This window comes from Dendrobates tinctorius, unplaced genomic scaffold (genome assembly GCF_039654945.1).
Source record: "Dendrobates tinctorius isolate UK_male_01 unplaced genomic scaffold, ASM3965494v1 ptg000160l, whole genome shotgun sequence".
NCBI lineage: Eukaryota > Metazoa > Chordata > Amphibia > Anura > Dendrobatidae > Dendrobates > Dendrobates tinctorius.
Genome location: NW_027361827.1, coordinates 128973 through 154703, shown reverse-complemented (window position 1 = coordinate 154703; position 25731 = coordinate 128973). Strand labels below are relative to the sequence as shown.

The window sequence follows — 25731 nt, the reverse complement described above, 5'->3', positions numbered from 1 at the left end:
CCAATTCTGAAGCAAGCAACCCAGTAAGTAATATATTGATGGTATCAGGGTCCTTTCTCCTATATCATACTGCTCTCAGATCACTTTGTTAAAACCTAGTGACAGATTCCCGTTTAAGGCTGTGTGCCCACGATGCGATTTTTAAGCGTTTTTGCCGCGATTTTCAGCGCAAAAACGCTGCGAAAACGTTTAAAAATCTTGTACAGAATACACCCCATGCATTCCTATGGCATTCCGCACATGCTGTGCTAATGCTGCGCTTTTTTCCGCAGCGGAATCGCATCACGGAAAAATCGCAGCATGATCATTCTTTTGTGCGGAATCGCAAAGAATTGCCGCGATTCCGCACCCATAGGAATGCATGAGAACCGCTTACTTCCCACATGTGGCTATGCCCACCATGCGGGAAGTTAAGCATCTCATGTGCGGTTGGTACCCACGGTGTGGAGGAGAGGAGAGTGTCCTCCAGGCCCTGGGTACCATACCCCTGTAAAAAAAAAAAAGAATAAAAAATAAAAAATCGGGGTATATTTACCTTCCGACATCCCGCGCTGCCTTCCCAGGCTTCAGCGGTCCCAGTAATGCCTTGCGGCAAGGTCCTGTGATGACGTAGTCTCGCGTGACTCTAGCGGTCTCGTAAGATCGCTATAGCAACGCGAGACCAACGTCATCACAGGTCTCGCAAGGCATCGCTGGGAATGGGAGCGTCGCTGAGACTACGCGGGACGTCGAAGGTAAATATACCCCGATTTTTTATTTTTTAATTATTTTTTACATTCTTTCTTTTACTACTGATGCCGTATAGGCGGCCTCAATAGTAGAAAGCTGGTCACACTTGTCAAACACTATGTTTGACGAGTGTGACCAACCTGTCAATCACATTCCAAGCGATGCTTCAAATCGCTTGGAAACTGCTTGAATATCGCAGAAATCACGAACATAATTGCGGTAAAATCGCTGTAAAATCGCGCGGAAAAAACCGCACGATTTCTGGGAAGGAGTCTGGTTTTCAGTGTCCGGATTTAAACGCAACGTGGGCACATAGCCTAAAGGAAGATGTAGCACAAAATATATAGCTGAAAATGACCAACCTTAATTCCACGGTGGATATTTAGTACATAATGAGCTTTATAAAGAAAACGATGCAAGTGTATTCTGTGTCACTAACAAGGCTGAATCTACTGGGACTCATAAAATCCTATATGACGTGGCAACTTTAGATGATTAACCAACCATTTTGTCTCTTCCATCACCATCAAATGTAGTTTGGCAGTGATATAGTAGAAACATCTTCACATTAGATATATTACACATGTTTTTCTTTTCTCTCTGATTAGCATTTAGAAACCAAAAGGAAACAGTTTGATGGCTCCTAATAAATGGCATTGTGTGCGAACTAGATGTTGTACACAGTATAGTCTCACAATTTTTGCAGCAAAGGCAAAAACAAGTCCTATTATGGCCACATTCTTGTAATACCAACATGGAATTTGGAGAATTACTGGTTTGTTAATATATTCAACGGGAGTATAACAGGCATCCTAGGAGGACTTCGCCACATCAGCGGAGCTGAGAAGATAACTTGCTTAATGTCCTTTATCCAATTAGCAGAATTACACAACAGCTGTCCATCATAAATTTTTACAACTTCACTAAATGTATTGCTACCTATAATTTAATAGAAGGGGACATGCTGGTACACTGGCACAGATTACTAAATTAAAGGAGCTGTCCATTTTTTTTTTTTGCTGTCCTTTCTGGTTGTAGTGTCTTCTCTTCTGGCAAGATACATACTACAGCAACCCATACAATGCCAAGTGCTGTTATTTTCTGTTTAACTGATTAATTGTGCTATGGGCTTATGGGTGAGATGGATTCTTTAAGCCGCAGGTCAGGATGAGCAATTCAGGCCAGGACACCAGGAATGCAAAGTAAGCTAGCAGTGACACACAGAAAATTAAGACATATACAGGTCTAAAATTTCCTGGTAGACGGCCACGCTGACTTTGGTCTTGATAAAACACAGTGGACCTACATGAGCAGATGACATGGCTCCCCAAACCATCACTGATTGTGGAAACTTCACACTGTAGACCTGCAGCAACATTTGTATTGTGAAAAAGTCCATAGATGAGTTTGGTAACACTTAGAGCAGACAAAAGGTTAAATTGGAAACTAATGAATAGCCAGCTGCTGGCAGCAGTGATGAACTGGTGAGCGTGTTTTGTAGAGAAGATACACTCTGTGGTAGCAGCATTTAAAGTGTGAACAAGTCTAGAGAAGAGTTTTTTATGGTTACTACACTCAAAAAGTTAGTTGAAAGTCTAAAAAGGGAAGTTAATAGATTGTAGACATAACCAGGAGTGTACCAAGAGGATTACCAGCTGTCATGGCATGTGACTAAAGTTTGCTATGCAATTTATAAAACCCAGCATGGAGCACAGCTATAGAGGAAGGGAGCAAAACCTGAGCAGAGACAGGTGAGTAACAGTTTGTCTCCATAAACCATTCTCTCACCCTGTGCCTTACACAAGTCATTAAACAAGGCCTTGCAGTTGTCAGAAAGGTATTTTAATACACAATAGAAGGAAAAAATGAAAAATATTTGCTCTACTTCACAGTTCCTGCCAGAGGATGCCCTAAAGTACAAATCAAAGAGTGCCCACCAGATAGCATCTTCATGAACAGTACCAGCCAGCAGGCGGTCATCTGCAAGGTCAACCCAATATCTCCAGGTACACACGGCAGGTATTTAGTATACCGGATATAGTATTCTTTGCATAATTTCTTATTAGCTCAAGTATGTAAGATTTCTATGGGAGGGTCAGCTGACTGTGACAATGGTGTTTCCACATTCACTGTAACTGATGAGCAGACCACTCAAGTTGCCCTACATGTATGTTTTTCGTTTTTGTCTCCACAGTCGCCATCTGATGTGCACTAGAGATGAGTAAATTAACTTGCTGGACCAGAGCTCTGCAAAATACCTCCTACCTGCCGGTATCCCAGCTTCTCTTGGGATTTGTAGTCCTGGTACAGGGTCAGGTGCGCAGCATGCTGCAACAACGATGTCATGCCAAGGCAACGAATCAAAAGAGAAGCTGAGATTATGGCAAGTCAAGAGGCCGTGAACAACTGATCTAACCACCGGACCAAACGGATTTACCCATCTCTAATGCCCACAATATATCAATCGAAGAAGAAAGTTTGAGACTGAAGACAACATAAGTTACTTTATCAAGGGATATAACACAAACAGGGCTTCTTAGTCTTAACTGTGGACAGAAAGTGCACGGCAGCCATCACATAATGAAGCCACACGTAACATACTTTATTGTTTCAGCTGTAAGAGAGATATAAAACTAAAAAACTTATAAACTGGTGGCTCAAACCAACAATTTCAAAGGAAATCCAGTAGAGGTTCTGCAAATAGTAAAATAATAAGATGTGTCAAACATTTTCTTTTATATTCTTCTCTGTTTTGGGTATTCAGCTTTTATCCCACTTTAGTTTCTTCTCCAAACGCCAACAATTGATAACGTGATGGTACTACGCCCAAGTCCTATGTGTCCACACCTGGTCCATATATGAAAATATCCAGCTTCATTTTGCTATTTAGTCTTATTATCAAGTAAACCCCAGTCCTCCTTGTCATGTCCGCCATGTCTGTCATGTACGCCATGTCTGTTTTGCCTCATGACCCTGGGAGCGGTGTGCATGCGCATCTCATGTCTGCTATCCTGCATGTTCCCTAGAGCAGTGTGCACACTCACCTCATGACTGTTGAGCTGCGGGATGCCTGCGTTTCTGCTCTGCCTTCTGTGATCGTCTCGTCATGTCTAGAACCCCTGATCATGTGTCCTTCCTATGTTCCAGCAGAGGCTGGTTCTGCATTCATCTCTGCATGTCTGGAACTCTGATCATGTGACCTGCCTAGATTTCAGCACTGGTTCTGCAATCATCCCTGCATGTCTGGAATCCTGATCATGTGACTGCTCCCTGTGATCCTGGAGGATTTGAACTGGAAGTTCTCCCCTGGTCCTGACCCGGAAGTGGAGGTGCTATGCCCTATATCAGACTGCCCCTTCCTATGCTAAGGGCCTGAGTATTGTGTTGCTTCCCTGCATGGCTGCTTGGTCTGCGGGGTCGCTCCCTCTATTCTGTGCCCTTGCACTCTGCTCTGTCGTGCGTCTCTGCACACGCTCTGTGCTCGTATTCCGTCTCTTGTCTCGTGCTTTGTCTCGTGTTGCCCTTCGTGCTTTGTTTGTCCTCGCTATGCTTCCTTGTTATGTTTTTCTCTGTACCCTGATGTGTCTCTCTACACGTGCAGGCCTCCATTCTGAACCCTGTCCCTGACGTGTCTCTCTACACATTCAGGCTTCCGTTCTGTACCCTGTCCCTGACGTGTCTCTCTACACGTGCAGGCCTCCGTTTTGTACTCTGCCCCTGGCGTGCCTCTCGGCACGCACAGGTCTCGCCTTGTATTTTGCCCCTGGCATGTCCTCTGCATGCGCTGGACTCTGTCTCGTACTCTATGCCTTGTCTCTGAAACTTCGTGTTCGCTTCGCATGCACCTGGCCTTCCTAGCCTCCTGTTTGTGCCTCAGCCGTGCCCGCCCTAGCCGTGCCCGCCTGCCTGTGCCGCAGCCGTGCTCGTTGGTCAGTGACAGCTGTGTCGCCTGCTATGCCTCAGACGGGTTCGCTGGAGTCGTGCCCGTCTGTCAGTGCTGCAGCACGATCAGCTAGCCAGTGCCCCAGCCGTGCTCTTTGTGCATCATGCTGCCTCTGCACTGTGCTTTAGTGCTCTCTTGCACTCACACTCCCTTGCCTGTCCCTGGCGTGTCCACTGCACACGCAGGCCACTGTCCTAGTACCTGTCCCTGGCATGTCCTCTACATGCGCAGGCCTCCGTCCTTGTACCTCTCCCTGGCGTGTCTCTTTGCACGCGCAGGCCACCATCCCTGTACCTATCCCTGGCGTGTCCTCTACACGCGCAGGCCTCCGTCCTTGTACCTGTCCCTGGCGTGTCTCTCTACACGCGCAGGCCCTCGTCCTGGAACCTGACCCTGGCATGTCCGTTGACACACATCATGTCTCTAACTTTGTCTTGTCTCCTTGCATGGAACCCTGGTCTGATTACCGGATGCCCGGATCCTGCCGATCCACCATCAGAGCCACAGAACCTGATGTCCCGGTTGATCTTCGCTTGCTGTCCGGAGTCTGATGTCATCGTGCCTCTGCCTACCATCTTGCACGTACCATGCCTTGGACTTTGGCATGCCCTTGCACGCACCTTGCTATGTGTTTCCAGTGTGTTTATATTTGGTACCTGTTTGACCCTGAAGTGTTCCTTAATGAAGTTACTTTGAACTAACGTCTTGTCTCGCCTTGTCTTGTTTCCCTGAGCCGGCGGTCTGGTCCAGCTGCCGTGGTGGCTCACCCCCTTGGTTTTGCCCCTGACACTCCCTGTATAGGGGGTGGCTCCTCACTAGGTCAGCTCTCCCTAGGTGGGTGGGTGCCACGGTCCAGAGTGTCCACTCATTCAAGAAAAACGACTCAGCGTAAGCTGACACTCGTCACACTCCTCCATCAGTGACTCTCCTAGCTTTACTCCCCTTATAACACATGGCGCTCGCAGAGACAAAAGATCAAAATGCCATTTCCCATGGCAGATAGGACATGAAGGCTTTAGATACAAATAAAGGTAAGAAATGCTTTACCAGATTTTTTTTTTAAGAACCTTTTATTAATCCATTTTACTTTTTTCTCTTATGATGATAACTTTGCTTTGTATTTGATAATTGTTAGGAAAAAATAAAAAAAATATTAACAATTACATGGATAACAGTAGATAATGAAAATTATACACCAAGAAATTAGTTTTTACTTAGTAGCTTCACACACTATCAACCGATCGAGATTCTTAGCTTGATGAATGTTGCCGTACACCCGGTTCTGTGAGTAAGTGAGCAGAAGTATCTTTTGGAACTTTTTTTTCCCGATGAGATACATCTCATTCTTCAGACTGAGAGCAGCAGTAATGGGAAGCTTCACCCCAAACCAGTCATCTTGTAGCATCTGTGGACTGGAGCTGTTGCCGGCCACCGGGTCATACAGGAAGAATTTCTTCCCTTAAGAATAAAGGCATATATTTGTGACATCAGGTATTATGAGGTATTATGAGTAGAGCATAAAGCGATAGGTGATAAATGCAGGATTGCTTAGAACTGGGGTCCAAAAGTCTTTTGTGAGTGCAGTAGTACTCAGCACGTACAACCACTGATCCATTCACTGGGGTGATCTCACATGCTCATTATGGGTTTTTTTCACAAGAAAACCTTAGCCATCCATTTTTAGAATCTGCCAGGTCTCCCCAGCCATCCTATGATCATCACTTATGCTGTGGAAAGGTGATATATTGCTGTTGATGGGACAACCCCCATAGTAAAGGTTTCTGGTACCTTCTTCAGCACCACCACAGAGGCACTGAGGCACTAATACCACTCAGTGACTATGATGGACTGTGCAGAAATTGCAGGTCCTCTAGAACAAGGGAGGCTACACCCTTCTACAGCTAACAGTTTACGCTACTGTAAGATTCAGGTCTGTCCTCTCTCCCTCTGTTTCTACTCTGGTCACTGGGTGGCGAGGTACTTTCGTTGCCAGCAACCCTCGGTGAAAATGCAGCAGTTCAGGTTAACATACTAATCTGAACAGGTTTCTAATTAACTCTGTTTTGTAAGCTTTGGGCTGGGCTTCAAACTATATAAACTCCTAGCTCCCTGCTTCCAATTATACGTTCATCTTACCATGGTTCACTCCTGTTTCTTTGTTGCTTCGAGTGCAGTATCTGAGTGGCTCATGTTTTGAGTAGTCTACTGCCTGAGGCTACAGCTCGTCATCCTGAAGCAGCTGACCATCCTCTGTCAGCCCACTCCACCAATTAGCCATTCTGCGGACTCAAACCAGGGCTGCCTGTATAAGTCCAGATCCCTGTGCAAGGGTTAAAGGGTGAAGGACAGGTTTCTCCTGGGACCTACTAGATGGAGTTTTAATGCAAAACCTGTCCATGGAAACCCTTTTAAGAGGTGTCCACTGAGAGTGCACCCCTTTACAATTTTTATAAAGTGGTCCCCCTATAAGAATAAGTCATCTTACCTTTAATAAAGAATATTCTCTCCTCGCGAATAACTTTGTTTCCTTTTGCTATGATCGCAGGCTGGGTGAATGCAGCGTCAACACTGTTAGGAATCCCTGGAAATCCTTCTTTTATCAGCTTTGGATAGCCAGGTTCTATTTTATCATTGTTGTATTTCCAGTACTGGTCTCCCTGTTAAAAAAAAAAAAAAAAGAAAAGAATTGAAATATAAGCAAATCCTATAGACATTGGCTATGTTTCTTTGTATGTGTTCCCATGTCTGTACTGCAGTCCATAAAGTCACACATTTTCTACATAGATCCTACAAAGACAGGACAGATTTCACTTTTTCATATTCTGTATGTTACATAGTATTAGACACCTTCGGTTTCCTATGAACCTCGTCAAGAAAAAAATGTTTTCTTTACCTTTGAATACGCTTCACTCTATATAAACCCCTAGCTTGCTGTCTCCAGTTGCCAGTTATAAATTAATCTTACACATGTTCACTCCTGTCTCTTTTTTCTTGCTTATCATTAGGTTTGAGCAAGGGGCATTGAATGCCCAAAATTCACGTCTTCATAAATCGGTATTGTTGAACAGAGCTAATTTTTCAATTCACTGCTTATTAATATTTGCAGTCATTTCTTAAGATATTCACACTGGTCAGTATTAGGCCACATGTAACTCAAAGCATATAGATACTGTACATTTATTGAAAGGTTAATTATTTTCCTGAGCAAACATGGACATGGCTGGACTGATCAGCTGCATGCTGTCTATCACAAGATCAAGGTTGTGCACTCGTTATCTGGTAACTTGCATAATGGCTTCAAAGAACGTATATTTTACTCTTTGTATGAGAACATTGCTTAACAGGACATTATACAAAGTCTTGATGTCCGATGTGATGTGACCTAATGTCCTGGGGTGTATGTCTCTCATATTTACTAATCAATACTTTTCTGGCCATGTAGTCTCCTTACCCAAACTTGAGAGTCTCATATATGACTATGAAGTTGTCACGTTCGAGTCAGGAGACCTGTGACCGGTTTGTGTTCACAGTCAGTGACAAAATGGATGTGTAAATGTGGCCTTATAGGTACAGACAAGCCCCCAACCTGACATCTGTTGATGACTTTCCATTCAAGCCTGAAGTAGGCAATGATGTGTGTTGCAAACGGACCATAGGATTGATACTTTTTTTTTTTAATGACACAGTGTGGATTATTTGAGCTTTGTATTAAACAAACCGTTAAAAAGGGATTTTCCTAAAAAACATAGGACAGGTGACAACTAGCTGATTTCTGGAAGTCTAATCGATGAGACCCTAGCAATCCTGCCTTGAATCGAGCAAATTCAATTGGTGTTCAATTGCTGCACTGCACCTCCTGGATTTTTATCACTGCTTTAGGAAATCCTATGTCTTCTCTTAGCTCTCATTTTATTTTACATGTAAGAAAAAAAACAAAAAAAATGGCGTTTGGATGAGGCCATGGTGGATTTATTCCAGTTTCCAAACAATTAATTGAGAGTTTGAAACCTCCATAACATTTCAAAGTTTTGAAAGATTACCAAACAATAATTCAAATACCATACCTTGAAAAAGAAGATTTTCCCATTTTGCTTTGCTGTTGGGTTTTGCATCCTAACTGCTGCATCGATCGACGATGGAAGCTCTTTCCATTTTGCAGAAATCAGTTGTGGGTTTTTCTTCTTTGGGGACATCGGTAGCTTTCCATGGCTAAGATCCCAGAAATATTCCCCTGGAAGTTATAAAGAGTCCTATTGAGCATGCCCACGACTGCCCTGTGCCAAGTTCCGAGAGTGTGGGGTATATTTAACATACAGATCGGGTGGCTTCACTGGAAGTGAGAATCCGCTACGAGACACGAGATTTGACCCAGACTTACCTTTGAATAAGTAAATGGATCCGTCCGTGGTAGAAACAAACGTGTCTATCGGTTCCTCACTGCATAAATTGACAATGATTTGTTTTTTTGGGTCTCTTTTGTCTTCTGTAACCTTGGCGTTAGAAGTGACATTGGGTGTCACAGCTTTTGATGACGCGGAAGATGAACTGGCAACGGTTTTCGTTGTAGGTTTTCCATACAGAGCTTGGATCGCTTCTATATCATCCTGGTGGAGCTGGAACAATGGCTTGTAGCCTTTGTAAGTCGGTGCCATTAGGGCTTCGGAAATTGTGGAGTGATCCAGCCCCAACGAGTGTCCAAGTTCATGGGCAGCCGCTTGCAGGAGGTTCACACCTAAAACAGCATAAAAATTTAAATGTGTACTTAAAAAAAAAAATTTCTATCAATATCACTGAACAGGACTTTATTGTACTTTTTATTTCTATATAATCACTTATTCAATGTCATGATATATAGACAGCTGTTAAGCTATCACTAATGCAGGCTCAACTCAAATATTTTTACTTACAGTGGGTACGGATATTATTCAGACCCTTTTAAATTTTTCAATCTGTTTCAGTGCAGCCATTTGGTAAATTCAAAAAAATTAATTTTTTTCTCATTAATGTACACTCTGCACTCCATCTTGACTGAAAAAAAAACAAACGTAGAAATTTTTGCAAATTTATAAAAAAAGAAAAACTGAAATATCACATGGTCATAATTATTAATTATTCGGTCAAGATGGGGTGCAGAGTGGAATACTTTCTATACCCGCTGTATGCTCCACCAACGAACAAATATCACATTACCATGTACATCATAGTACTCAGCAGCACAACATACCACCCCAGAATGGCCGACAAATACCACATAGCAGCACTACATAACTCCCCGAAAACACCAAACACCATAGTCCAGCACTACGTACCTCCACAGAAGACCCAAACAACATAGCGCAACAGTACATACCACCCCAGAAGCAACAAACATAGTGCAGAACTATATACCTCCCCAGAAACACCAAGCACCATAACGCAGCACTACATACCCCCCAGAAGCACCATAACGCAGCGCTACATACCTCCCCAGAAGCACCAAGCACCATAATGCAGCACTATGTACCTACCCAGAAGCACCAAGCACCATAGTGCAGTGCTACATACCTCCCCATAAGTGCTATATACCATAGCAAAACACTACGTACCTCCCCAGAAGCACCAAGCACCACAGTGCAGCACTACATATCTCCCCAGAAGTACAGTATACTATTGTGCAGCACTACGTACCTCCCCAGAAGCACCAAGCACCATAGTGCAGCACTACGTACCTCCCCAGAAGAACTATATACCATAGCACAACACTACACACCTCCCCAGTAGCAACCTAACACAGCACTACATACCTCTCCAGAAGCACCAAGCACCATAGTGCAGCACTACATACCTCCCCAGAAGTATAATATACTATAGTGCAGCATTACATACCTCCCCAGAAGCACCAAGCACAATAGTGCAGCACTACATACTTCCTCAGAAGCACCAAGCACCATAACACAGCACTACATACCTCCCCAGAAGCACCAAGCTCAGTGCAGCACTACATACAGTACCTCCTTGGAAGAGTCAGACAAGAGGTATATATGCAAAGGGAGCCTGTCAGTAAATTCTACCTGCCAACCCATTTATACAGCTATCTAACCCTTTCACCTCCTTCACTCCCGCCGCGCCTGTTTTCACCTTCCTGATGAGCCAAGTTTCTAGAATTCTGACCAGTGTCACTTTATGTGGTAATAACTCTGGAATGCTTCAGCAGATCCCACTGATTCGGAGACTGTTTTCTTGGGACATATTGTACTTTATGATACTGGTAACATTTGTTCAATATGACCATTAGATTGTGAAAACTTAACAATTTTCAAACTTTTAATTTTTACGCTCTTAAATCAGCAAGATATGTGACACAAAATAGTTAATAAATAACATTTCCCACATGTCTAATTTACATCAGAACAATCTTTGAAACATTTTTTTGTTAGGAAGTTAGAAGGGTTAAAAGTTGACCAATGATCTAATTTGTTCAACAAAATTTGCAAAACAATTTTTTTAGGGACCACATTTAGTGACTTTGAGGGGACTTAGACATCAGTAATGAGCTGTTTGTTAGGCAATCCCTGCATGTGTTGCGGCTGTCTAAAAGCCAAGAGACATGCAGCCGCAGGGACACGAACATATTTTTCGAGCACGTTGAAGTCACTCGGTTAGCCCTCAAGCATGCTGGAATAACACCTTATCTGAGGACGTTCACTCATCACTAAGATACATCAATCAGTGGGAAGAACAGAGCTGGAAATTACTTGGTCCTTTGACCTATTGATATCACGTCTGTGTGCCCTCTGCCTGAGCAGTCACAGTGCAGAGAGCTGGAAGACGCCGACGCTGAGGATTCTGGAGCAGAGCAGCGGCCAGCTATGAAAGGTATTTCATTTTTTGCTTTTTTGAGCAATATATGGCCCCCACCATACAATGGAGCAACAATGGAGTATATGGAGCCCCTTATATATGGAGCATTATACACAGGAGCATCATATATGGGGGCTCAATAGATATGGAGCATTATATAGTACCCATCATAGACTGGAGCATCATATATGGGGCCCATTATATATGAAGCATCTTATGGGGCACAGATTAGATATTAGAAAAAACTTTTTGACAGTTAGAGTGATCAATGAGTGGAACAGGCTGCCACGAGAAGTGGTGAGTTCTCCTTCAATGGAAGTCTTCAAACAGAGGCTGGACAGACATCTAACTGGGATGATTTAGTGAATCCTGCTTTGAGCAGGGGGTTAGGGGGTTGGACCAGATGGCCCAGGAGGTCCCTTCCAACTCTACGATTCTATGATTCTATATATGGAGCTTTATATGGGCTGATCATACATTGGAGCATCATATATGGAGCCCATTATATATGGAGCATTATATGGGCTCATCATACACTGGAGCATCATATATGGAGCCCATTATATATGGAGCATTATATGGGCTCATCATACACTGGAGCATCATATATGGGGCCCATTATATATTGAGCATTATATAGGCTCATCATAGACTAAAGCATCATATATGGAGCCCATTATATATGGAGCATGTTATGGGGCCCATTATATATAAAGCATTATATGAGGCTCATTATTCTGTATGGAGCACTATGTGGTGACCATAATACTGTATGGAGCAATAAATGGTGCTCATTATTCTGTATGGAGCAACATATGGGGCTCATTATTCTGTATGGAGCACTATGTGGTGTCCATAAAACTGTAAGGGGCAATATATGGGGCTCCTTATTCTGTGTGGAGCAATACATGGTGCCCATTATATATTGTATTGAGCAATTTATGCTGCTCACTATTCTATATGGAGTACTATGTGGTGCCCATAATTGTTATGATTGGGTCACCAAGGAGAAGAGCAAGACCACGAAAGCCACAGAAAACCAGAGACATTGGTAACTAAGCGGATTGCAGACCCCTGATCCTATCCACACAACAAGCAGTAGCCGTGGAGCGTGCCTACGATGATCCTAGACACCTCGGCACAGCCGGAGAGCTAAATAAGCCTAAAGCAAGAAAGGGGAAATCTAAACTGCCCCAGAGCAGACCGCAAAGGAATAGATAGCCCCCAAACATATATTGTCAGTGAGACAAGATGAAAACACAAACACAGGTAGGAAAATAGACTGAGCAAACGATGGAGCCCACACTGACTAGAAAGGACAGGAAAGACACTGTCTGCAATCACGCAAAAAACCCTGCAAAAAAGTCCAACATGTCTGATAGAAAAATACTGAAGTCGCACGACTTCGCCCACTATATCAGCACTCTGTTATATTCTGAAAGCAGAGCAAAAAGAGGCCAATCTAATAAGGGACAAAAACAAACTGGCACAACAGCCGGAGCTGGTTGACCCACACAAAAACTGAAATAGACAAAACCAGATGAAATGTGAACAATAGCAAAAGAACACTTAGTTTCCAGCTCAGTCCCTGCATGCTCAGCAAAGACCTCAGGAGGCAGGAAAAAATCACCAGCAGGGATAGAGGGAGTCGGCTGTCTTAAATCCAGTCTGAACCCCCAGATCTCCAATCGTCCTCCTCATTATCAGGTGGCAAGCCTCTGTTAATCAGATCAGCTCCATTACCTCCAGTAACCACCAGAGGGAGCTCAGAAAGAGAACTCACAACCCCTCTGTCAATATGACCAGCTCCACTACCTTCAGTAGTAACCAGAGGTAGGCCAGAAAGCAAACTCACAACACATAATACTGTATGGAGCAATATATGGGGCCCATTATTCTGTGTGGAGCAATATATGGTGCTCATTATTCTGTATGGAGCAATACATGCTGCCCATTATATATATTGTATTGAGCAATATATGAGGCTCTTTATTCTATATGGAGCAATATATGAGGCTCATTATTCTGTATGGAGCAATATATGGGGCTCATTATTATGTATGGAGCATTATATGGGGCTCATTCTGTATGGAGCAATATATGGGGTTCATTATTATATATGGAGCAATATATGGGGCTCATTATTCTGTATGGAGCACTATGTGATGCCCATAATACTGTATGGAGCAATATATGGTGCTCATTATTCTGTATGGAGCAACAATTGGGCTCATTATTATGTATGGAGCACTATGTGGTGTCAATAATACTGTATGAAGTATTATGTGGTGTCCATAATATTGCATGGAGAAATATATGGGGCTCATTATTCTGTATGGAGCAATACATGGTGCCCATTATATATTGTATTGAGCAATATATGGGGCTCATTATTCTATATGGAGCAATATATGAGGCTTATTATTCTGTATGGAGCAATACATGGGGATTATTATTATGTATGGAGCATTATATTCGGCTCATTACTCTGTATGGAGCAACATATGGGGCTCATTATTCCGTAAGGAGCACTACGTGGTGTCCATAATACTGTATGTAGCAATATATGGGGCTCATTCTACATGGAGCAATATATGGGGCTCATTATTCTGTATGGAGCACTATGTGATGCCCATAATACTGTGTGGAGTAGAGTTGAGCGAAACGGGTCAGTCATATTCAAAAGTCGGCGACTTTCGCTGAAGTCGGTTTTCATGAAACGAAACCCGACCACAGCGTGAGGTCGGCCATGAGGTCGGCGACCAGAGCGCCAAAGTCGCATTTCAAAAGATGCTTCAAGCGCCCTTTTTCAGCCAATGATGGAGGACGCACACTGTGGGCACTGCGATGACATAGGCATCGGTCACCACCATCTTTGAGAAGGGCATGCAAGTGATTGGCTGGCTTTGTGTGGCGTCACAGGAGCTATAAGAGGGCGTGAACGCTGACCGCCATCTTACTTATGCCGATCTTAGCATAGGGAGAGCTGCTGCTGCTGATTCTGTAGGGAGAGCGTTAGGCAGGGAAGAACAAAAAAACTGCTTCTGCCGTTAGCGATTTCCACTTACAACACAACACTTTGTGTGCAGTGACAGGGGAGGCTCTATTTTTGTGCATCAGCTCTGTTGGTTATTAGGCTCTTATAAGGCTCCCTGATAGCTGCATTGCTGTTTGCACACTGCTGTGCCAGCTGCTTTTTTAAAAGCAAAAATACTTTTCTTCCTCTTTTCTGCACAGTTACCAAGCGTTCATTTTTCCACCCTTTTGTGTGTGCACTGTGCCGCAGTCCTGCTTATTAGGCTGCCTGCGTCCATACTTGGACTGAGAGCATCATTGTCAGCGTCCTCAAATCTCTAGTGAGATCCAAATTCTCACCAATCCTATAGACACCCTCCACCTTGTCATACACCATCCAATTTCAGCCTGTTACACTGAGGTGTAATCTCTACTGGGCCTGAGACAATAGTTCTGCGTCCTCAAATCTCTAGTGAGATTCAAATTCTCACCAATCCTATAGACACCCTCCACCTTGTCATACACCATCCAATTTCAGCCTGTTACATTGAGGTGTAATCTCTACTGGGCCTGAGACAATAGTTCTGCGTCCTCAAATCTCTAGTGAGATTCAAATTCTCACCAATAGTAGATACACCTTCTACCTTGTTTTACAGTACCATATAGCTGGTGGTATTTTAGTTACATTTTCGCAAAAATGAGGAACTATAGTGGAAGACGCCATGGAAGTGGGCGGGGGTTGCCAGCTGGTCCTGATGGTGGTGGTGGTGGTGTTGCATCTGTTGGTAGTGGCAAAACATAATAGCACCTAAGGCAGGAGGTGTTGAGCCTGCGTCATCATCTGGCTCCACAAGGCCTCAAAGGCTCTCTTTTCTGGGAGTAGGTAAACCACTTTTAAAGCCGGAGCTTCAGGAACAAGTTTTGGCTTACATTGCTGACACAGCCTCCAGCTCTTTCGCCTCCTCTTCTGAAGTTTCAAAAAATAAAAGCACTGAGTCATCAGTGGAGGCTCCTGGTCAGGAGCAAAACCTTTCCTTGTGTCCTTCACCCCTACCAAAAGTGAAGGATGTGGCAGGCCACACTACCGATTACTCCATGGAGCTCTTTTCACATACCATGCCTGGGTTAGCAAGTCAAATCGTGAATTCCCCAGTCCAAGATGAATCTGACATGGAGTGTGGGTGGCCAGCCAAGGCAGTTGGGTTAATCGGTACCGGGCCGGTGTCTCAGAAGGATGTGTCACGTTGGTGGTGATGACCCGTTCCGTGGCCCTGGGCGTCCATGCAAAGGGGTGATTAACATTTATAGGTGAATGATACATGACGCCACCTGTGGTTTCTGATCAGATTGACCCACGCTGCAGTGTCGCTTCTCTGGGACAGATGTTGGGGTGCAGCTAAGATGTAGAAGCCCTGCACAGGTAGGGCCGTAGTCGCAGGGCAGATGAAAGAGTTGGTAGATGGTGTGCAGTGCAGGATGTAGCAGAGCCATGCGCCAGGCGCAGGAGAAAGATGACAGACACAGTCATGCAGTTCCTTTACCTGTACTTGGTAAGTGCTGTCCAGGACCCAGAGTACAAATGGAGAAGGAGTTGGTCAGCCTGGAAGCAAATTAGGAATTCTCTCTCTGCAGATAGATAGTGTGGCCTCCGTTCTAGCGCTTATCTGAGGTACTCGCAATACTGAGTTGACTGAAGTTCCCCCTGTTGACTCTCTTTTGGAACTTTCTCGTATGGCAGGCAGCCATAGCCTTTTACTTTTGGCTCACACATGTCACTGTTGGGGCTTCCGAGCCTTAGTTGGGAACAGAGCATTTACAGCTGCTACTTCCTCCGGTTTCTGCTGCAGGACCGTCAGTGTCCCTACAAACTCGGAGACCGGGATCCCGACCATGCGCTCCAGCTAGGAGTGAGCCTTAACTCTGTTCATCCTCCAGCTCCCCTTCTCACGTCCACACACTTCCCCTTCCCTTCACAGACTGCCCTAACTTACCTCCTCCCGACCATAAAGAGCAGCTCCTCAGCAGTCAGGTTCAGAGGTCTCCCTGTTTTAACTGCTAGAGAGATCCTTCGTTGCTCCCAAGCATGACATCACACTCACTAGGAGGAAGGTAATGCCACTGTTGCAACCGTACTCCTGGGGGCACCACAAGTGCACTGATGCCCAGCCACTGCTAGATGATTCTGCTGGTACATTGACCCAGACCACTACATTCCCCTCGCACTCTACACAGCCAGAATCTGACCCTGATGAAACTCAGGTTCCCCTTCCTGCATACTATACCACCTTACACGGTGACAAAGAGGAAGGTGCAGATGAAAGTGCAGGTTCCTTGAGCAGGTGGGGGGGCATACTCATGGGCGACGGCTCTGGCACAGTGCCCCTCATAGTACGCAAAAGTGTCTCTGCCGGTGGGAGGGCCCACCCGCCATCAGACACACCGCCGTACTATGAGGGGCCCTGTGCCAGTGCCGTCGCCAACGAGTGGGCCCACCCTGCTCGCTCAGGATCACAGCACTTGCAAAGTTGAAATACTTACCTCTCCCTGCTCCACCGCCGTGACGTCTTCCGCGTTTCCTGACAGTGACATTCTGGTCAGAGTGCGCGATGACATCACGTCTGTACGCCCTCTGCCTAAACAGTCCAAGTGCAGTGAGATGGAAGATGGAGACGACGAGGAGTCCAGACTAGTACAGGGATTCCCTAGCGAGGAGATTTAATTGTTTTCAATGTTGGGACAGCTATTTTTGGGGAGCACTATACTCTGGAGAAAGATATATGAGGACCACCATACACTGGAGCATTGCAAAGGTGGACATCAGACACTGGAGCAGCATTTACAGGGCCCATTATGCACTGGAGCATTAGAAATGGGGCCCATTATATATGGAGCATTATTTGGGCCCATAACACAGTGGAGCTTCATCCATGGGGCCCATCATATACTGTAGCATTATGTGGAGCTCATCATATACTGTTTCAAACATTACATGGGACCAATGATTCTGTATGGAGAAATATATGGGCCTCATTACTCTGTATAGCGCACTATGCAGTGGCCATAATACTGTATGGAGTAATATACTGTCTGTTTTTGGAGCTATTGGAGAATTTAAAATGGATATCAGTCATGAGATGTAAGAAGTGAATTATTTTTCATTGTACTATACCGCTATTTCTCTGCCGTATCAGAGGATCATGAATTGTGGCATGTGTTAAAAGAGCCCAGTGACACTCTTTGGCCCAGGGCCCACGAAAATCTGGAACTAGCCCTACCCCCCCACAACTTTAGCCAAATAACCCCCAGTTTTCAATGCCTAACTATTATTATAAAGTAAATTAAGGTTGACAAGCTTAAGTAATAAGAATTGATGTTTTTGGCATTAAAATGGGCACTGTAGGTGTGTTTCCTGTCCTCCACTCACTGCCGACTTTTCTTCCCCATTGACTTGTATTGGGTTTCGTGTTTCAGTCAGCCTTCGACTTTTCACGATAATCGGCCGATTTCATTCGACCCGACATTTGAGAAAGTCAAGTTTCATGAAACCTGACTCGACCCAAAAAAAGGCAAAGTCGCTCATCTCTAGTGTGGAGCACTATGTGGTGTCCATAATACCGTATGGAGCAATATATGGGGCTCATTATTCTGTATGGTGCAATACATGGTGCCCATTATATATTGTATTGAGCAATATATGCTGCTCATTATTCTATATGGAGCACTACGTGGTGCCCATAATACTGTATGGAGCAATATATGGGGCCCATTATTCTGTGTGGAGCAATATATGGGGCTCATTATTCTGTATGGAGCACTAACTACGTGGTGTCCATAATACTGTCACGATCCAGGTTGGATTGTGACAGATTTTGCACAAATAACCTTTTTTTTCTTTAAGCTGTTGGCTTAAAGTTAGTTTTGCACCCAGTGGCCGTTAGGGTCATTACACTGTGGTTTCTTTAGTTCTAGTTTTGCCCCCCGGTGGTCACTAGCGTTATTACATGTAATTACCAAGCAGGTGATTACCCTGGCTCCTATCTATAAAGGAGTGTCAGGTGTTCACAATCACTGTTGTTGATATTGGTCATTTCCAACCAAGTTTGGTGAAGGAAGGAGCTATAGAGAGGAGTTCCTTGCAGCTCAGTCAGTGGTCTGGTGTAGTAGCTTCAGGTGGAAGCTGAATTCGGGTGTCGTACTCTGTTGCTGGGAGCAATAGCAACAGAGCAAAGGTAAGTGGTGTTTTCCCTGTTTGTTATATTTTCCTTGTGTGTGTATTAGTGCAGTGGTGGGATTAGTTTCTGCACCGTCCAATGCACTAGTAAGGGATAGGTGCAGGGCGAGCTAGGGATTGAGGTATCCAGCTCGGCAACAGGTGAGGAACCTGTATAGGGATCGGTAGGAGTTTAGGGACACTGCCTCAGAGGAGTGCAGGATGTCTCCACGTCCCCGTTCCCTATTGCAGGGCCCACCACTGTAACTGTTTCCCCGGTGTTCCCCTTTACTCTGTAAATTCGCCCTGCTGGAGGCAGTGTATCCAGTTACACGTGTCCCTGTCGAAATTCGCCCTGCTGGAGGCGGTGTATCCAGCAGCACGTGACAAATACTGTATGGAACAATATATGGGGCTCATTATTCTGTATGGAGCAATATATGGGGCTCATTACTCTCTATGGAGCAACATATGGGGCTCATTATTCTGTATGGAGCACTACGTGGTGTCCATAACACTGTATGGAGCAATGGGGTTCATTATTCTGCATGGAGCAATACATGGTGCCCATTATATATTGTATTGAGCAATATATTGTCCTCATTATTCTGTATGGAGCAATATGTGGTGCCCATAATACTGTATGGAACAATATATGGTGCTCATTACTCTGTATGGAGCATTATGCGGGGCTCATTCTGTATGGAGCATTATATGGAGCAATATATGGGGCTCATTACTCTCTATAGAGCAATATATGGTGCTCATTATTCTGTATGGAGCAATATGTGGTGCCCATAATGTTGTATGGAGCAATATATGGGGCTCATTATTCTGTATGGAGCAATACATGGTGCCCATTATATATTGTATTGAGCAATATATGGTGTTCATTATTCTGTATGGAGCACTATGTGGTGCCCATAATACTGTATGGAACAATATATGGTGCTCATTATTCTGTACGGAGCACTATGTGGTGCCCATAATACTGTATGGAACAATATATGGTGCTCATTTTTCTGTACGGAGCATTATGTGATGCCCATAATACTGTATGGAGCATTATGCTGTGTCCATAATACTGTATGGAGCAATATATGGGGCTCATTACTCTCTATGGAGCAATATATGGGGCTCATTATTCTGTATGGAGCATTATATGGGGCTCATTATTCTGTATGGAGCAATACATGGTGCCCATTAAATCTTCTATTGAGCAATATATTGTGCTCATTATTCTGTATGGAGCATTATGTGGGGCTCATTCTGTATTGAGCATTATATGGGGATCATTATTCTATAAGGAGCAATATATGGGGCTCATTATTCTGTATGAAGAAATATATGGGGTTCATTATTATGTATGGAGCAATATATGGGGCTCATTATTCTGTATGGAGCAATATATCGGGTTCATTATTATGTATGGAGCAATATATGGGGCCCATTATTCTGTGTGGAGCAATACATGGTGCTCATTATATATTGTATTGAGCAATATATGGGGCTCATTACTCTATATGGAGCAATATATGAGGCTCATTATTCTGTATGGAGCACTATGTGGTGTCCATAATACTGTATGGAGCAATATATGGGGCTCATTCTTCTGTATGGAGCAGTATATGGGGCTCATTACTCTGTATGGAGTAACATACAGGGCTCATTATTCTGTATGTAGCACTACGTGGTGTCCTTAATACTGTATGGAGCAGTATATGGGGCTCATTATTCTGCATGGAGCACTATGTGATGCCCATAATACTATATGGAGCGCATTGTGGTGTCCATAATACTGTATGGAGCAATAAATGGGGCTCATTATTCTGTACGGAGCACTATGTGGTGTAATAATACTGTATGGAGCAACATATGGGGCTTATTACTCTGTATGGAGTAACATACAGGGCTCATTATTCTGTATGTAGCACTATGTGATGCTAATAATACTATTTGGAGCGCTATGTGGTGTCCATAATACTGTATGGAGCAATATATATGGGGCTCATTATTCTGTGTGGCGCAATACTTGGCGCCCATTATATATTGTATTGAGCAATATATGGTGCTCAGTATTCTATATGGAGCACTTTCTGGTGCCCATAATACTGTACAGAGCAATATATGGGGCTCATTATTCTGTATGTAGCACTATGTGATGCCCACAAAAACCTGGAGTCGGCCCTGGCACTTTGAAGCTCTATACACTATATACCTATGATCTGTTAATGAACTGACCTACGTAGAGTGCCAGGGGCACAACATCTAGCTGTTTAGCTCCTTTGTGCACTTTGAATTGCTATATTAACAATTTTACAATTCATCTATTTAAATCACTTTGTGTGATATTCCTAGAAGATATAACTCGTTCAATGATAATTGATAGTTGGCAAATAAATCAATCAACAAATATTTACATATCTATCTGCCAAAAGGTCTAGAAGCACTAATCTAGCAATCCCGTTATTTGGATGTATGTGTTATTGCAATTGTGTGTATTTACTTTAGCTAACACCAGGGACAGCTGACGTCGAGTGTGGGCGCTATGTCCAATGTTTTTTAGGGTGCCAACCTCCATGGTTAGGTAGGCTAATTGCTCTATAGAGCCTACTAGGGACTGTTTATACTACAGTAGCAACCAAAAGTTTAGCTTCTGCAAGGTTGTTGTGAGTCAGTTATAAAGATTGTGTTTGACATTGTTTTATTCCTTTACGTGTTAGTCATGGGTAGCTGAATGTTTGTTGTTTGTTTGTGTGTTTTTAGGTCAAAACACGGATAAGATAAAGCCAAATTTATCACCAGATGTCAAGAAGCTTATTATTCTGAGAATAACGTCAGGCAAAAGCCAAAAAGAGGAGCTATGGAATTAATCTGTTCTCAGAGACAAGTGTCACATACAATAAAGAAAGAGAGAGAACGTTATGGAACAGCTGACAAAACTAGAAGTGGATGACCACAGTAAACTTCCTCCAAAGTTGATCACATTATTAAGAAAAAGTCAGTCTCTGATGTCCATAAAAGTGCTCTACAGATTTCGAACGAAATGATCAAATAACATAGGGTCAAAGTGAACCACCAAACTGAGGGGCGATGGCTAAGAGCAGTAGGGTTGAATGCACAAGTTCCAGTCAAGAAGCCATTCATTTCAGCAAAGAACCGGAAGGTCCAACTTGAATTAGCCAAAGAACACCAACCAATGGAGAAAGTCAGATTGGTCTAAGGTGTTGTGGTCGGATGAATCCAAGTTCAGTCTGTTTGGTAGTGATGGAAATTTTAGGACACCATATACCCCAGTGTTGAATGGTCACTTCAAACTGTCACCCCTCCTAAAAATGGTCATACAATGGCCATAAACTACAGTATAAAGAGGTTCTCAGCAGGCACTCCATCACTTCCACCACCATGTGTATAAGATGAACCCAAAGGATATATTCTACACCATGAGGAACGATATAACCACATCACAGAAAATGATCATACACAAAGACTGGAGAGACTACCTAACCCAAGAAACCTCTGTATCCACAGTTTGCTGTTGAATCCAACCTGCACATACATACAAGACCAGATCTGGAGGCCATGGAAGATGAGACCAACTTTCTGCTACACTGCACCAAATGGGGGACACAATTCAGTTGACTCTCTGATATCTTCCCGGAATTCAGCTCCATGAGGAGATATGCTGCTGGGGGAAGATTAAAGCACGATAAACACAGCATTGCAGTATGTGAGTGCATGAACTAGACTGTGAAAACAGGATTTGCCATGGACTTTTTGTAGCCACCACCCTCCTCCTCATGCCCTATCTTTGTCCCAACAACATCTATCCATCATCCTCACAAAACAGCTTCTATCCTTCAGCCCCACAGACCCTATCCCCTTCCAGGCAGCCTTCAGCCATCCGCCACCCCCTTCTGTCCCTATCCCCGTCCATACACCTTCTAGCCATCTCCCTCACAGTTCCTATCCCCTTCCTGACAGCCTCTAGCCATAACCCTCACAGTCCCCATCTCCATCCCGACATCTTCTAGTCATCACCCATAGTCTCTATCCCCGTGCCAACAACCTTTTTCTATCACAGTCACTGTCCCTATCCCCGTCCTGACAGCCTCTTATCCATGAGCCCCGCTGTTCCTATCCCTATCCCAACAGCTTCTATCCATCACGTTCACAGTTCCTATCCCTAGTCTTGCTTTGACAATGCTAATCAGTATGTGGTCCTGCCAATAAAGCTTCTTTGATGTTGCTAAAAGATAGATACCTTTTTTTTCATTAATTGACCACTTCTCATCATTATCTAGATGTAAGTCTCCATCTAAGTCTTTCTTAGTTTTGCTGAAAGGGGGCATGAAGGCATGGCCAAGAACACGACCGGGGCCATCAAAGGCATTTCGTTCTCCATCGTTGTGTTGTCCAGACACAAAGAACATATCGATGTCAGCTGTCTGATTGATACCTACTTCAACAAATTTCAGAGGAGACACGCTCTCCCAGACCTGTAAACAAACAGTAATAACATTTAAGAATATACGTGGGGACATGTCTACTCTATAGATGAAACTGTCAACAATCTGCTGTTGATGGAACTAACTTTCCTAATATGGGTTTCTTTAGTTAGTCGAATGCCCGGTGGTTTAGTGCTGTGAATGAACAGACTTTTCTTTTTTACTGCACTTTTATACTTCGTGGTGTTTTATATAGTTACATTTACGACATACAGTACATATATATTTTCTGGATTTTGTTTTGTTTTAGTCCTATAGAGAATCCTATGGAAAAATATTGGAAAAACTGATAGCATCAGATCTAGGATATATGATTGGTGAGGATCTGACTGGCAAGAAACCAAAACATCAGACTGAAGGGGCTACAGCCCAAGTTTTGTTTTACTATGCCTCCAATTATCAAGAGATCTCAATCTTTCCCTTGATTGTACAACTATGCAAGGAAATAGCTAAAAGGACCATTTTGGCTTTGGAATGAAACGGGTTGGCCTCCAGTTATCATGGTGTTATGACATATCCTCTACCTAAAGTAATTCCAAATGAACCATAAGGTTGTTATCCATACCGTCAAGGTTTTAATTAATTCTTCACGGACAAGTTTGTCTGGTAAGAGAGCGGTAGTATTAATGATCTTGTACGTTAAACGATCTGTTTTCCACTTGGCGCCCACATTATAAGACAAGCGCTGCTCATGCTTTCCACAACGGGGCAGCTTCATTGTATCACTGGTTTCATCATCCAATCTTCCTAGAGGACACAAAAGAAAGTCAGTGTATTTTTTTTCTGTGGTGGAATGTATCAGACTAAAAAAAAATTCTTCGGCAATCTTCGCCTAAATGCATGCATCTAAATGCTAAATGGTTAAACAGCAGCAATGGCAGTGAGACTGCTCCTTCACAGTTAATGTAGGACACTCGTCTGCATTCTACATTTTCTCAGAAAATAGTTAAAGGCAAAATCCAAAAAGTGAACCTTAGAAATCATCCAGTTTTTACTGCAATTTTGATTGTTCACCCCAGTAAGGTTTCGCAGTTTGTTTTTATGCTTACCGGTGACTGTGAGTCCATTCTGTCTCTGGAACCATTCTAGTCCACTGATGAACTCCTCTGGCAACTCGTCCTCTGGGATAAATGGCATGTCAGGAACAAGATAATCTGTAAAGTTCTCATCAGGGAGGTAGCCAAACTCTATCAGGTAGTCCTGGTGGGTGACAAAGAAATATGGTATTGAACGTAACCATAAAGGGATATTCCGGCACCTTATCCGAAAAGGAGGGGCACACAGCATGTTGCATCGTCAATTGCAGCCTTTACTATTATATCATAGCAGATGTCTGCTATGAAGGAATATAGAGAGGAAGACTGAGGTATCATTCATGCGCTGCTGATAGCAGAATACCGGTAAAATTAAAACCGGTTTTAAAAGTCAACGCATTTTGAGGTCACGCAAGACCTTTAGGAGGACAAAAGGTGTTGTCCTGATGAAGAGGTCCTGCATGACCTCGAAATGCGTTGACTTTTAAAACCTGTTGAAAATGTTTTAATTTTACCGATATTCCACTATGAGTGATACCTCCATCTTCCTCTCTGTATCCATGGTCGTTTCCTTGACCGGTATCTGTGCAGCAGCTGTTATATTCCTGTTTTGTGTTGCCATACAGCAACCTAAAAGGTAAGTGTATCTCCCCTTTTCCTGACATCCCATTGTCATCGGATAATACCCTATTGTGCTTTTTCTTTCCCAGTTTCTTTCCGTAATGAAGGAATATTAGCGTCACATGTTCGCTCCAATGTTCATCGGCTGCAGTGACATGTGACACCACAAGTCAAGTCATTGCATGGCCAATATAAAGTTTAAAATCCATACAGAACACTAGACATACTGCAGATTTTAAAATCTGCACCGCAGGTAAATTACGGGTTAACTCAGCCTCAACTCCTTCCTGTTATTACTGACTATTTTTCATTTTTGGGGTTTTTGTTATTTCTGCTTCTTTTTCCAGGAGCCATAACTTTTTTTTTTAATTATTTTTGTGTCCTCATAGCCATACAGTGGGTACAGAAAGTATTCAGACCCCTTTCAATTTTTCAATCTTTGTTTCATTGCATCCATTTGGTAAATTCAAAAAAGTTCATTTTTTCTCATTAATGTACATTCTGCACCCCATCTTGACTTGAAAAAAACGGAAATGTAGAAATTTTTGCAAATTTATTAAAAAAGAAAAACTGAAATATCATATGGTCATAAGTATTCAGACCCTTTGCTTAGACACTCATTTAAGTCACATGCTGTCCATTTCCTTGTGATCCTCCTAGAGATGATTCTACTCCTTCAATGGAGTCCAGCTGTGTTTAATTAAACTGATAGGACTTGATTTGTAAAGGCACAAACCTGTCTATATAAGAGCTCACAGCTCACAGTGCATGTCAGACCAAATGAGAATCATGAGGTCAAAGAAACTGGCCGAGGAGCTCAGAGACAGAATT

The 25731-nt window shown here is 43.4% G+C and overlaps 1 protein-coding gene across 1 annotated transcript; it reads right to left on the bottom strand.

Moving 5' to 3' along the window:
* Window positions 1-5743: 5743 nt before the first annotated feature.
* Window positions 5744-23281, bottom strand: LOC141052377 (stromelysin-2-like). The gene is made up of 5 exons (XM_073549621.1): window positions 23002-23281; window positions 9051-9404; window positions 8737-8903; window positions 7158-7329; window positions 5744-6130 (listed from the first exon to the last, which is right to left on the bottom strand). Exons 1-5 carry the CDS (start codon window positions 23279-23281, stop codon window positions 5883-5885), a joined length of 1221 nt encoding a protein of 406 aa, XP_073405722.1. The 3' UTR covers window positions 5744-5882.
* Between the last annotated feature and the right edge of the window lie 2450 nt (window positions 23282-25731).